Here is a 13,285-nt window from a genome sequence, read left to right as displayed (position 1 = left end):
ATGTGTTCGGTCACACACATAATAAGAAGCTCCACAGGAAATTAAAACTTCACAGGCGAAAACCACCAGCTGGTTCTGAAACATTTAGGGAGTCCAATTTAATTTTCTTGTCACACGACACCGCGTCTCAATTTGTTCTTATAAAACACACTGTCGTTTCCAGTTGAGGAGCTCTTTGTGTTTTCAGTGGTGTGTGTGGTCTGTGTTTCTTGTGTTAGCTAAAATATTCTGTCTGGCTGCACTTGGATGACAAAAAATGGGTTTCCTTTGTTAGCGCTACCCTTTTTGAAACCAGAAAAAAAAAATACTGCAGCATGTCTTTTTGATTTGATGCTGTCGAGAATAAAATGATGCCACAAAAGTCTCTAGTGGTGCCAGCCATGTTACATATTTACTTTGCTGTGTTATTACTGAATCTTTGTTGTTTTTTTCTGTGTGAGAAAACAGTACAGAGAGCTCCCAAAGCCTCTGTGCCATCAGAGTGTTGTGGTCTGACAACCACCAACACCCAAAAATACCCTACTACAGCATTTTACACACACACACACACACACACGTGCACACGCACACACGCACACACGCACACACACACACACACGCACGTACGCAAACACACGCACACACAAATGAGGGAGATTTTCCCACCACAAACCACAGCCATTCAAATGGGAGGAGCAGGACAAGCAGAGAGATGAATTACAGAGACAGAAATATCTGGCCCATGGCAACTTCTGACTGCTACAACAACTTACTGCTGCAGGCATCAGGAACATGACAGACATCAACATAAAACCTTAATCAGCTCTTGAGATTTTTTGGGATAGAGTTACACTAAAGCCCTAATCGACAACATCATTTAGTAACTTTACCACAGAATCAAGAGAAACACGATGACTCCAGTTTCTAGGAAACAACAAGAAACAGGAAGGAGAAGTGATTAAGTTACCTTTCAATACTAGCTATGTTAAAATATGTTGGAGGTGTTGACAGCGTATAATCACTGTTGTTTGCTAAGTGAAAGCGTGCATCTGTCTCTGGGCAAATCATTTCAGAGTTACACCACAGTGCTCAGTTTAAAAAACAATGTGGGTAACTCTCTTAAGTGATCACAGATGTGAGAGCCAAGAAATTATGTCTTCTTCCACAAACACTGACATTTAAGATTCAAGATGAATTTGTCATTATACAACACAACGAAACGTTTAACGAAACACTATACAAACGGAAAACTAGAAAATAAACTTTTCAGGGTGGAGTGTGGAGGATGAATTGAGGAGTCTCACAGCCTGAGGGAAGAAGCTGCTCTGTAGTCTGGTGGTACGGCAGCAGTTAATTCTGTATCTTTTGCCGCAGCAGGTGAACAGTGAACAGACTGTGGCTTGGGTGGCTGTTGTCTTTTAGTATCCTTTGGGCTCTGTTTCTAGTCAGAATGCTTTTTATTGTAGCATGTTTGCATACTGTGTATTCATGTGAATATGGCTGCAGCTAATGACTACTATTAGAGCAACATCACTATATTATCAGCATAAATGTCTGATATGAGCAGAAAAAAACAGCCTTTTATTATTTTCATTATCGATCAATCTGCTGATTGATTTCTTGATTAAACAATTAATTTTTGGTCTCTAAAATGTCAAAAGTATATGAAGCATATCACAATATGCTAAAACTCAAGGTGAAGCTTCTAACGGCTTGTTTTGTCAGCCAACAGTCGAAAAACACAACAATATTCAATTTACTAGAAAAAGAAAGAGGCTAATCCTCATGTTTGAAATTAACTGTAACTACTTTTTACTTGAAAAATGACTTATCCAACTAATCAAAAATCAAAATAGTCACTTATGCAAGTTGATTCATCTAATTGTTTAAGCTCTACATGTGGCATATTAATGTTCAGGGCATATTATCACTGTATATTATGTTATAGCAACAGCCTCAAGGCCTCAACATCCTGGCTGCAGACTTTCTTTGAGACCATATTTTCCCCCATATTTTCCTTTAATGGTGCTTTTAACACTCAATAGTGTGTAATTACTGAGGGACAGACTTGAGTAGAGCACAGTAAACTACATGTTATTTAGTGAAACGAATAAAGATGGCTTCTGGTTTTTCTTGCTACAGTGTTTCTATTAATAACTGGTGATGTTGTGGGAATTCATTGACCTCTCATTGCTGACCCCACCCCCAACAGGTCACTTCCTGTCCCTGGATCAATCCCCTCAGCTCCAATAAAAACAAACACACACTGCAGCCAATTGCATAACCAGAATGTGAACTTCCCTCAACATTTGACTTGATCAGCGACCTCCTCTCTTAAAAACACAAACAGTACAGAAAAATAACTTTTATGTGCTGGGAGTGACAAACGGTCATTATTTTGACTGTGAAGAGGTGATGTGAAGTGCAGTTTGTCCAGGACAGTTTAACCCGTGTACCACTGTGATTGTCTCAGGGTTCCTGTTATCTCATAATTACCATCTTTCTACTGGGAAAATCTGTGTGAGTCAGACACATTTAAATGTCTCCAGTGAAAATAATTACCTCTAAGCAGAATTTGAATTATATTTAATGAGAAGGAAGCCAATCTGGAGAAAGATTGTTAATTGTTGAGTCTCATTTACAGGTTGTCAAATACTGACGCAGGGTTGGTGATGCATCAGTGCCCTCTGTGAATTGTTTTTAAGCTCAATAAACACAGTTAACGTTTGACTGGTATTTTTCTCATTTGTCCAGGACATTAAAATCGTTCAGGACACATGAACCGTCACCAAAAACAAAAACCTTGGATTGTCCTGCTCCGTTCAGCAATAACACCAACTAACAGTGAGATGGATAGAGACAGAAAAAACATGAAACAACAACTTACCGGTGCTTGGAGTCCTCCATCTTCTCTGTCCAGACTCCCTCTAGAACTTCTAGAGTCGGGCTTCTAAACACACACAAATACACATATAATTATACGTCCATAAATCAACCCATCGACAGTAGTTAAGTTGATATTCAGCTGGTTTCACTCTAAAAACACTGCCAGTAAGAGATTCACAGAGACAAAACTTCTAGTTCAGTTATGCAAAATTATTCTGATTGTTTTTCCAATGAACAGTGAGTCTCATTGATTTTCTGTTTGGGACTTTTTGATTCCAAGGATAAACTCAAACAACAATACTACTACAAACTACAATATATCCCATGCTGTTGTCAGACAGACTTTGTATTATGTGGTGCAAACTCAGTTACTTCAACCAGTAGATTTACTGATTAGATTAAGATTTTTACCATATACAGCCATTTTAGTAATGAATGAGAATTAGTACTCTATATTTTGTAGGTTAATAACAGTTTTTACTGTGATCTAAACTCCCAATCCAGGTTTTATCTCCAGTCCTACAATGAATATGAGAATGAAGAAATGAATGATGGAATCATAGCAGTGAGGCTCAAACTAATAAGAACTCATTAACCAATGCATCCAACCAGTATCTCAGCATGAGATTTCAAATAAAAAACAGGACTGCAGGACTTTTCCAACTTGAGCACAACTTTTCAGATTGACACTTGACCCCAAAGTGCACTGCTGCCCACAAACAAAGCTGCAATAAAACCACAACCGAAAACCTCTACACACAAAAAGCTCTTGCCTACCAGTTTTCCAAGACAGGACTTGAAGACCAGCATTGCCATTGAGTTCATCAAACTTGTGAGATGAAATGTTTGTGTCCGAGTTGTTTGAGGTGTTATGTCTGTGATGCTATCTGGTTCTGATCTTACTGTATCTCTCTCTTTACCTCTGTCTAAGTGTTTTCCTGTCTGTCTGCCTACAAACCCATATCCTCATCCGTGCCAGCAGTTTCATCAAGACAAGAATTCAGATTCAACTCCAGCTTCCTGCCTCCAGCACACTTATATCTGACTCTGACGCACAGAGAGAGAGGGAAGGAGTGGAGGAGGAGGAGGAGGAGGAGGGAGGGAGCTGCTACTAACGAACCGTCAGTGTAGCGAGCATGTCTACCCTTCTTTCCCAAACCATTCTTCCTTTCTCCTCCCTCTCCTGCCCCTCCCTGAAGTGACAGTCTTATAAAAACCCACCAGCACACACACACACACACACACACACACACACACACACACACACACACACACACACACACACACACACACACACACACACACACACACACACACACACACACACACGTATATGCGCCTCCCCAGCTTTTCAGTAATCTTGTGTGTTGTCAGTTAGTGGTTGTGGGTCAAAGACAGTCTGTTGACTGGGCTGTCAGATTCTCTAAGCCTATCATTAGCCTGGAATTCGCACAGGCCACACCTGCCTAGAAACTCACAAAAACACACACACACAGAGGAACACGCACACACACACACATGTGCACGCATAATAAAATTCTTGAGCAAAAACCCCAAACAGCACCTTCAATCAGTGTTCACAGAAATATGCATCCTACATAAAGCGTTCCTCCTCCTCCTCCTCCTCCTCCTCCTCCTCCTCCTCCTCCTCCTCCTCCTCCTCCTCCTCCTCCTCCTCCGCTTTTTATGGTAGAGGTTCTGTCCATCAGAAGTAACACTTTTCATACTCAACAATAACAAACACATTATTGTGTTTGTGCGTTTATTTATCTTTAAACGTGTGAGTTTTACTGGAAGAGTAAGTCGTGATGAATCTACTGCTGAATAACTCTACTTGGCAGTCCACTGCTCCCAGAGAGATGGCACTGGTAAGAGATAATTCTTAAATAGAAAGTAAGGAACACTTAGTACTTTGGGCATATATACTATACTTTGGGTATCAATGTTTGTCTGCTAGTGTGTGGGATGTTATTTTTTTGTCTTTCCCATCTTTTTAAAAATGTTATCTTCCTCTTCTTTTAATGGACTAAGGTAGCCTTTGCACTCAAGATAACCGATATAAGTAAAAAAAGACTTACTGTGCATAAACATACTTAAGTCAATACAAGGAGAGAAAAAAACCTGTAAAACCTCAGTTCATTTCTCAAACTCTTAACCACGGATGGAGATCATTAATATTCTCAACGACATGTTTGACAATGACATGTTTCTTGCCTGATCCCTGACAACCCTTCTTTAAATTCCACTCATCAACATCAGTTCATCATATAAAAAATTAATCTCACTCATCACTGAAGGTCAGAGCACGATCACTATGACAGTTGATTTCGTGACATGTTACCATTTTCTTAGAATGACTTAGAATGTTTCACGTATTAGAAGTGTTTTCCAAAGTAACTTTACTTATCAAGCTGAGGATAAGTATCAGTATCACTACAGATTTAAGATCTATTTAGCGTTACGTTTATTATATGTATTAATTGTGATGAATTTCAGAGAGGCAATTAACAAATTTACAAAAACACAACAACATGCATCACCCAACTAAAAAACATTCACCACAACTGATGAAAAGACAGCTTTGCCTCACAGTTAATGATAACACACTGTATCATGCATGACAACATCACACAAAAAGGGAATTATGTTGCTGTTTCTTTGTTTTCTGTTTGTGCAGTGATATCTTATTATTATGCAGATATAAAGTGTATGCACACATTGTTTTGTAATGTTGCTGTAATATGTCAGCAAAACTGTGTTTATTTACCTCGGAAATACAACCAGATTCCTCATGTCAATACAGTAGCTAAATGTTACAAATGACTTAGTATTGTGTGTGTATTAACTATGTGCGTGAGTGCATTTTCATAGTGAGTGCGCTGTGTGTGTTACCAGCAGCTTTTCCTCCTGCTCCAGCCACCTCTGGTCCTCCTCCATCTGCTGTTGTTGTATCATCAGCTGTTCCTCCATTAACAGGCACTGCTGGCCTACACACTGCTGCATGTCTACTGCCCTGTCCTATACACACACACACACACACACACAAACATGCAACAAAAGACAAGCATAGCAACAGACATGCACGCCAACACAGGGACACACACACAGAGTCACAGATGAAAAGAAACATGCACACAGCACAGACACATACACCAGACTGATGAGAGGCTGAACTGAGACGATGGACTAGACACACTAAAAATAATGGCTGATGATCTGTTCCATTTAAATATTTGTGGTTTGGACTCGTTATGCAGGAGCTAATTTTTTCCAGTGATACGTATTGACATGGCGACAAATGAATTCTTACTGGTGGGCTGATTTTGTCGACCAGTCCAAACCAACAAAACATATTATTACCTGTGAGTGTGACTGAGTGCGTCAACAACATTGCTTTGTGTTTCATTTAACGTTCCTGTGTGAATATATATGTGTGTGTGTGTGTGTGATTGTGTAAAAGGAGTGTAAAATTGGTCTCCTACCTCCATCACAGAGCCCCACAGCGCCATGTCGTGTCCATGTGGCTGTGGAAGGTGCTGTGCGTGTGAGTGTGTGTGGACGTGGTGGCGGGGGTGTGTGTGTGCATGGTGCGTTTCCAGCATGGTAGCCTGTGGGGGGTACAGGGCGCTGGGCACCGACGGGAGGGTGTGAGGGCCGGGATACCCCGCCATCTGAGCCAGGGGGGAGAGAGAGAAAGACAGGGATTAATACTCTTACACCCTGATCTATCTCGTGTTTAGAGACACACTTTTTTTCAGTTTCGATCAGATTCCAATACCTGAATTTGGGAAACTGCGCATGTTTCGTATGTTGCTTCATCAGATTCGCTCTGTGCTTAATTGCCAGTCAATCGTATTGTGTGTGCGTGCTGGAATATTCTTTTTTTGGTCCCCTTTTAATCAACTTTAGAATGAAGCCAAGTCAAAACCCTCTATCCTTAGAAATGTGCTACACGTATACACATTCTTTGTCTGACTGCAACCTAAATCCCACCTGCAGCAGACTGGTAATTGCACATTTTTTATATCAAACTATCTTCTATTTAGTGTTGTGCAACAATGGAGTTTATCTGCATACCTGGTAGTGTCCAGGATGTTGGGAACCGGGGTAAAAACCTTCACTGGAGCGAGGACTGGGATAGCCCGGTCTACTTGGCTACAGACAGAGAGAAAGACAGAAAACAAAAAGAGAGAGAGAGAAGTCGATAAATAGAAAGACAGAGGGGAGAAAAATAAAAATAATGTTACAATCCTAGTTCATCTTTTTTCACAAACTGAACATTCAAAGACGGGACACCGGGTCATTCAGACAATCAACACACAAACCTCCAGGAGCTGTTTGTGTGGCTGGGTTAGCTGTCAATCAAAACGGGGAGCACCCACTGGGCTGCAAGTCCAGCAAGCTGTTAGTTAAACTGGTGCTAACTACTGTCCCTATATTACAAACATCAACACCCATAGGATACCGGTATGAACTATGTTATAGTCGGGGACTATTGGCGACTCGAATCTTAGATTAGATGTTATGCAGGTGTGAATAAAGTGTTATAGTTGCACGTTCACCAAATACCTCTCTTTAAAGCACTGGGTTTTCTAATATGGGAATAAAAAGGGATGTTCTGCTGCTGAAAAGGTTGAAAAAAGACAATATGATGTTTTTTGTTTTGTTCAATCTGCATAACAAAGGGACTTTCTCCTGCGAAACTTACTTTTTAATCCAAGCTGCTGCTAAATGAACAGAGGACAGTCTGTATAAATTACTTTTCATGATTCTTTTCTATTCCTTTGCTGGGCACCAGTAGCTAAAAACAGAAGTGCTTGGTGAACCCACAGCCTTGTTTCTTGTCTCTCTTGTTGGTTCTGGTGATTTGTTGAGATGACGCTGTTGAAAGCTGATGAACAGTTTCCCCGCTTAGGATGACTGGAGACATTTTGCTTTATGATTTAAACTTCTCTAACACAGAGCTCATTTCTAGCACAACAGTGTTGTAACCTCTACCTTCCACAGCCTCTCATAGTAGCTCTCTCTGGACCACACCTCCGACAGCAAGACAGACACAAAGACACACAGGGAGGGAAACAGACAGCAAAGAAATACAGGGAGGGATGGAAGGAGGGAGGGAAACAAGGAAAGAAAAAAGTAGGGAGGACAAAGAGAAGCAGACAATACAAAGAAACTGAAGACGAGACAAACAGGAGCTTAAAAACTCTCAGTGAGGGAAACATTCAGCATGTTGTGAACATGCTCACACTTGGACGGACACAAGGTTCCTTAACACGAACACAATTATATCTTAGAAGTTTAAATCTGCCACAAAGAGATTCACACCCCTTTCCCTGGGAGTAACCAGTTCAAAAAATAGAAAGATAAACACGACGACAACAGACAGACAGACAGACAGACAGACAGACAGATTGGAAGATGAGGTTCAGGGACAGGAGAGGCACACCAGGGTGAGACAGATATTGGTAAAATCTGAAGACTTTTGGATGAATATTTGAATGTAAGAATGACCGGACAAATAAATAAATAGGCCCAATATTTATCATGCAGTTGCAGAGCTGCAGTGCCATGAGTTTCAATCCCAGCTGTGCCAATTAGAGGCAAAACAGCAGCACCAGTGAGCGCCACCTCCTGACAACGAAAATGAGCCATGAGCATTACAGCTGTTAATGGGTTTTTATAGCTCTGTTTCGGCTCCTCCTATAGTGGTGAATCTGCAACCTGTTCAAATTAATGAGTGAATTATTTTGCAACATGGATGTGTAATAAGAGCTGAACACGGCACCTCCACTCAGACTTGCTTTTTTCAGATTTTTCCCAGTGGCCATTTGCAGTGTTGCATCGAAAATTCCTGTGTGGCCACCCAGCTATATTAACGGCTGCCCAAGTGTATTTGGTGACCCATTTTAGCATTTTATACTTTTTTTTAAAAATCTGTTCAAGGGAACGATGCCATCTGTGATCAATTAACTAGTGGACAACCTGCCGTCGCTCTTCCTCTCCTGTCTACTATCAATCACACATTCTTTGCAGAGAGAGAGAGACGCTTGGTGGCTTGCTTACATCCCTCCTGTACACACACTGATTGTAATGCGACCTCTCCTATTTAATGTAGGCCTACTTGTGCCATTGTTTTGTACAAACTTGTAAGTGCACTTGGTTGTTGCGATAGCATGATGGGATTTATACTACTGCACATATTGAGTCTGCACATATTTTAGACTATTCTTATTTAACTGAATAGACGCCATAATTCAGTGCAGTATCGAGCTCTTATGATACATCCATATTTTGCTACAACCTCCTTGTCTGGATACACATGCCATAAGAGCCTTGGCATAACTCCAGGAAGACTTTCAGGAATGTTGAGTAGCAAAGTGTTATTAAGATTTTCTTTTTTTTCTTTTTTTTACTTCATGCTACTTCACACTCTTGGGCACAATCATCGACTCCCACACAGTGGAGTGAAAACATGCTCTGTGACAGGAATGACTCACAGATATGAGCTGAATTCTGCATTCAAATTGAAAGCCAAAAGAAGAAGACTGACTGAAGGTAAGTCTTATACAGCTAGACTGTTTTTCTGTCATCTTTCCATCACCGATTTCTTACTGGTGCCATTAGTATCTCTGGTTCGAACAGTATTTCCTTGTATTGTCAAGCACACAACTCATGTTTAAAAACTCTTGGCCTATAAAAACAGCCATGTGGGAGGCAGGGTGATGTTACAGCTCAGTGGGAGGACTAAACGTCCACTCCAAAAACAGGGGCGCCTACCAAAACAAGCTCATGTGTACTACTACTACTGGCTAGCACCCAGCAGCTAGGTCAAGGTGATAGGAGTCAGTTCTTTATAAACAGGCTTAAGTAGAGACAGGCTTTGTATTTATAGTAACTGTTTCAATCCTATGCTTCACATATTCTTATAATAAGCTCCACTAGTTATATGAAGTCAATCATAACATTACATGGATTACATTATGTTGAAGCCATTGGAGCTTCTTTTGGACACAGCTGAGCACTGGAGCTGGGCAGTGGAAAAGCTGTTGCATTATATAGCAGCATCAGTTCTGGACTTTGGGTTCCACCTTGTGTAAAAAACGTGTTTAACATCTGTTTTAAATTCTCCCCACTCCACTGAAATTGCAGTGCAATTTAAAAGCTGACCACAAGATGTTTTGTTGTCAATTATGCCACTATTTGCTTTATCTGGCTCATCCATGACATACTGTGTTTAAGCTCCACGTGTGTTAGATGGGTCCAACTGGATTTAGGGTTTATGACAGGAATCCTCAACAGCCTAGAAATAGGGTGTAATAATCCGAGGACACATCAACACAAAGCCTGACGCAAACACATGTATCTGCATTCAATCATGGTAGAGCACATTCAACAGCATGTCAAACACAGATAGGACATGCCAACAAGGTGAAGTTTAAACATGGTAATTTACAGCCACTGCACTCAGTTAGAATGAATGATTTAAAGACTGGATGGAGTTTAGTCCGACATGATATTGAAGCCATGCATCAAAAAATGTTGCAACTTTTGGAAAAGGTATTTCACTCAATAGATTTCCGTTTGTGCTGTATTTTCTGTGCTCATATGACTGATTCGAAGTGGGTAGGGCTCAGTTAAAAAGAGATGATATTTGTTTTGCTGTTTGCGTGTCAATCGGAGCTTCAGAATCAGAACACACAGTCCTGGGGCCTATATTAAAATGTTTTGTTGTGTAATTGATTCATACTTGCAAAAGGTTTTGCAACTGATCCAGCAGATCACCTCAGCTGGCAGCAATGACACAGCTGCGATAGCTGCTACGTAATCCTTTGGGGCAACTCTGATAGTCAAAGTTACGTCCACTAAAAGTGCTTGTGTTTGCCACTGACAGGCTGTGAGTGAGAGTCCAAAGTCATGGCTGATTTTTTAACTGATTTTGACAAACCAGATGAGGCAACACCTGTAACAGCTCACCTCATGAGATTTCAGAGCGAGACTTCTCCTTGAACGAGAGTTGTGTTTCTAGTTACAAAACAGATTTTATATTTAACAAAAAAGGTCTACCTCCATACAAATTGTTTCCAGAATGTTGTAAGAAAACTATAATAACAACCTCAGCCTGTAAGTGGCAAAAACAAGGACTTTTAGTGGATGTTACTTTGACGGTCGGAGTTGCCCCAAAGGCATGTCTTTGCAGCCGTGCCGGCTGGCAGCTGAGGAGCTCTACTCAACCAATTCCAAAACTTTTAATAAGTATGAATGATTAGTAATTAAGTAAGTATAAATGATTCATACTTACTAAAAGTAGCACATGTAAATAAAGGGCCCAGGTTACAAAAATACTGGAATTCCCCATTAAATCCTCCAGGATATCTAATCAAAGTGCTATAATCCTGAATGTTGCAACTTTTTTGATAAAGACAAACAGGTTTGTTTTAGTTATTAAAACAGCTTTAAAACCTGCCTTCAGGGGTCTGGACATGGGTCTTTCAGAGCAGGGGATGGGAAAAGGTGGATATGTAGTTACAGGGTGGCTTAGCAATTGACTGGGTGGATGGTTAGTGGAAGACAGAGTATAGGCAGAGGGGACTGGAAGGACTCTCTCTGTGTGTGGAAGCATGATGGGGGCATGAGAGCCCAGCGGGGGCCTCCCACATGACTGCACAGCAGGGCCTTGGTGCCGGGGGTTAGAGTCCGGTTGTAGAGGGATACTGGGATTAGTTTGGCAGCCAGGGTGAAAGCTTGGCAACAGCAGGGTTTTAAGATTAGAATTTGACTCGGGCTGGATGTTTTGGAGGGTGTGGGGACACACTTTTGACATGCTGCGGGGGGGCAGAGTGTTCAGGTTAGGACTAGATTGGGAGAGCAGTGTGGAAAAGTGGCAGGGGTGGGAGTTGGTTGACTTAGTGAGGGGATTTGTCTTGTGGGGGCAGCTGCCATTGGACAGGCTGTCTGAACTGGTGTGAGGTGGAGAATAGAAGAGAGCATTAGACTGTAGGGAGAAGCTAGGATGAGCTTTGGATTCAGGATTTAACTTGGTGCTGTTGTAGTACATGGTTTTTTTAAGATGAGATGATGGAGGATTGGGAGAAGAGGAAAAGTGATGGGGAAATTGCAGAGATGATGAGTAGAGTGGAGGAGTGGGAAGGTGAGAAGAAGTGCAGGGAGACGAAGGATGAGGGTTTCCAATGCAGAGGGAAAGCTGTGAGGCAAAGCGCTGGTTTGGATGGCAATGGTGGTGAGGAGAAGGAGCAGACAGACAATCCAGACTGAAGGTGGGCTGCAGGGAGGGACGACGGCTGGGCTGCAAACACAAAGACAAAGGTAGAGGAGGGAGAAATGGAAATAAAGAAGGTATCATGAAAGAGAGAGACATGTAATAGGCAGGTAAGAGAGGCAGGGATGAGCCAAAGCACAGACAGAAAAATGCAAGATTGTAACCAAAGCCATACAGGTACTGTGCCTCTGAAATGAAATACATGTATTTGTCAATGATATGAAACAAATGCAGCATCCACTGAAGGACAACTGCATCACTGAAGGTTTAAAAAAAATGTCTTAATCTTATAAACTACTGCTCAAGACATATGGCTTTAGTTGTAACCCACAGAAGCAGCTAACAGATGCTAACAGCAGGGGCATGGGGGCAGTAAGTGAGGGTGAAGCAGCTAGCAGCTGGGGCAACAAGCTGTGAGGTAGGATGGTACTAGTAGAGGTGGGAGTGGGGGTGGGATTTATGGACTTGCAAAAAGAACAATTTAAGACTCAATTTCATATTTGTAAAAGCTTGTTATTTATGAAATTAAACTCTCCTTGTTTACACATTTGAAGGGAGCAGTTTATGTTGTATGAAAAATGTGATCTAATCATACATTTTGTTACAGTTTTTGATAATTTCCACAGCGGTAATGAAAGAGTTGGGTCATTGTCCGGGTCTTACATATGCATATTACTCAAACCCAGGAGGTCCTCTATGTTATAATCTATCATTACTGTAATATCAACCTTAACCTGCTCACCACAGGGTGATTATCATAATGACAAGACATAAGAAAAATGACTACACACCGAGAAAAAAAACAAGCTGCTTTTCAGATGCAAAGAAAGAATCCATTTGTGCAAAAAAAATGAAAATGTGACAGAGATCACACAGTCAATATTCCTACCACCAAAACATTTCCTTTCTTGTAGCTTTCTGCATATTTTTGCCTCTGTTTTTTCTTATATGAACGCATTTCCCCCTTGAAAAGTCTGGATTCAAGAGTGTAAACAAATTGATGTTTGTTTTTTCTTGACCTTGATCATCATAGTGAGAAATCCCCACTTGACAACTGACTTTAGCAATGATTTCAATAAGCATCTCACCAGGGTCGTGCAGAAATCTTGCATGTTTAAAGAGTCAAACTTATAAACAATC

General features: G+C 41.1%; 1 protein-coding gene across 2 annotated transcripts in view; it reads right to left on the bottom strand.

The window, feature by feature from the left end:
* LOC141011737 (focal adhesion kinase 1-like) overlaps positions 1 to 13,285 on the bottom strand; it is a 66,472-nt gene that overhangs the window by 7,057 nt on the left and 46,130 nt on the right. For both annotated transcript variants that reach the window (XM_073484999.1, XM_073485000.1), the window contains 4 exons: positions 6,943 to 7,020; positions 6,348 to 6,536; positions 5,758 to 5,883; positions 2,867 to 2,929 (listed from right to left, as the gene is read on the bottom strand). In XM_073484999.1, the coding sequence (XP_073341100.1) occupies positions 2,867 to 2,929; positions 5,758 to 5,883; positions 6,348 to 6,536; positions 6,943 to 7,020 (456 nt within the window). The remainder of the gene's footprint in view (positions 1 to 2,866; positions 2,930 to 5,757; positions 5,884 to 6,347; positions 6,537 to 6,942; positions 7,021 to 13,285) is intronic.

Source organism: Pagrus major, chromosome 17, assembly GCF_040436345.1.
Source record: "Pagrus major chromosome 17, Pma_NU_1.0".
Classification (NCBI taxonomy): domain Eukaryota; kingdom Metazoa; phylum Chordata; class Actinopteri; order Spariformes; family Sparidae; genus Pagrus; species Pagrus major.
Note: the sequence above shows the minus strand (reverse complement) of the source record. Positions and strands in the feature narration are given on the sequence as shown.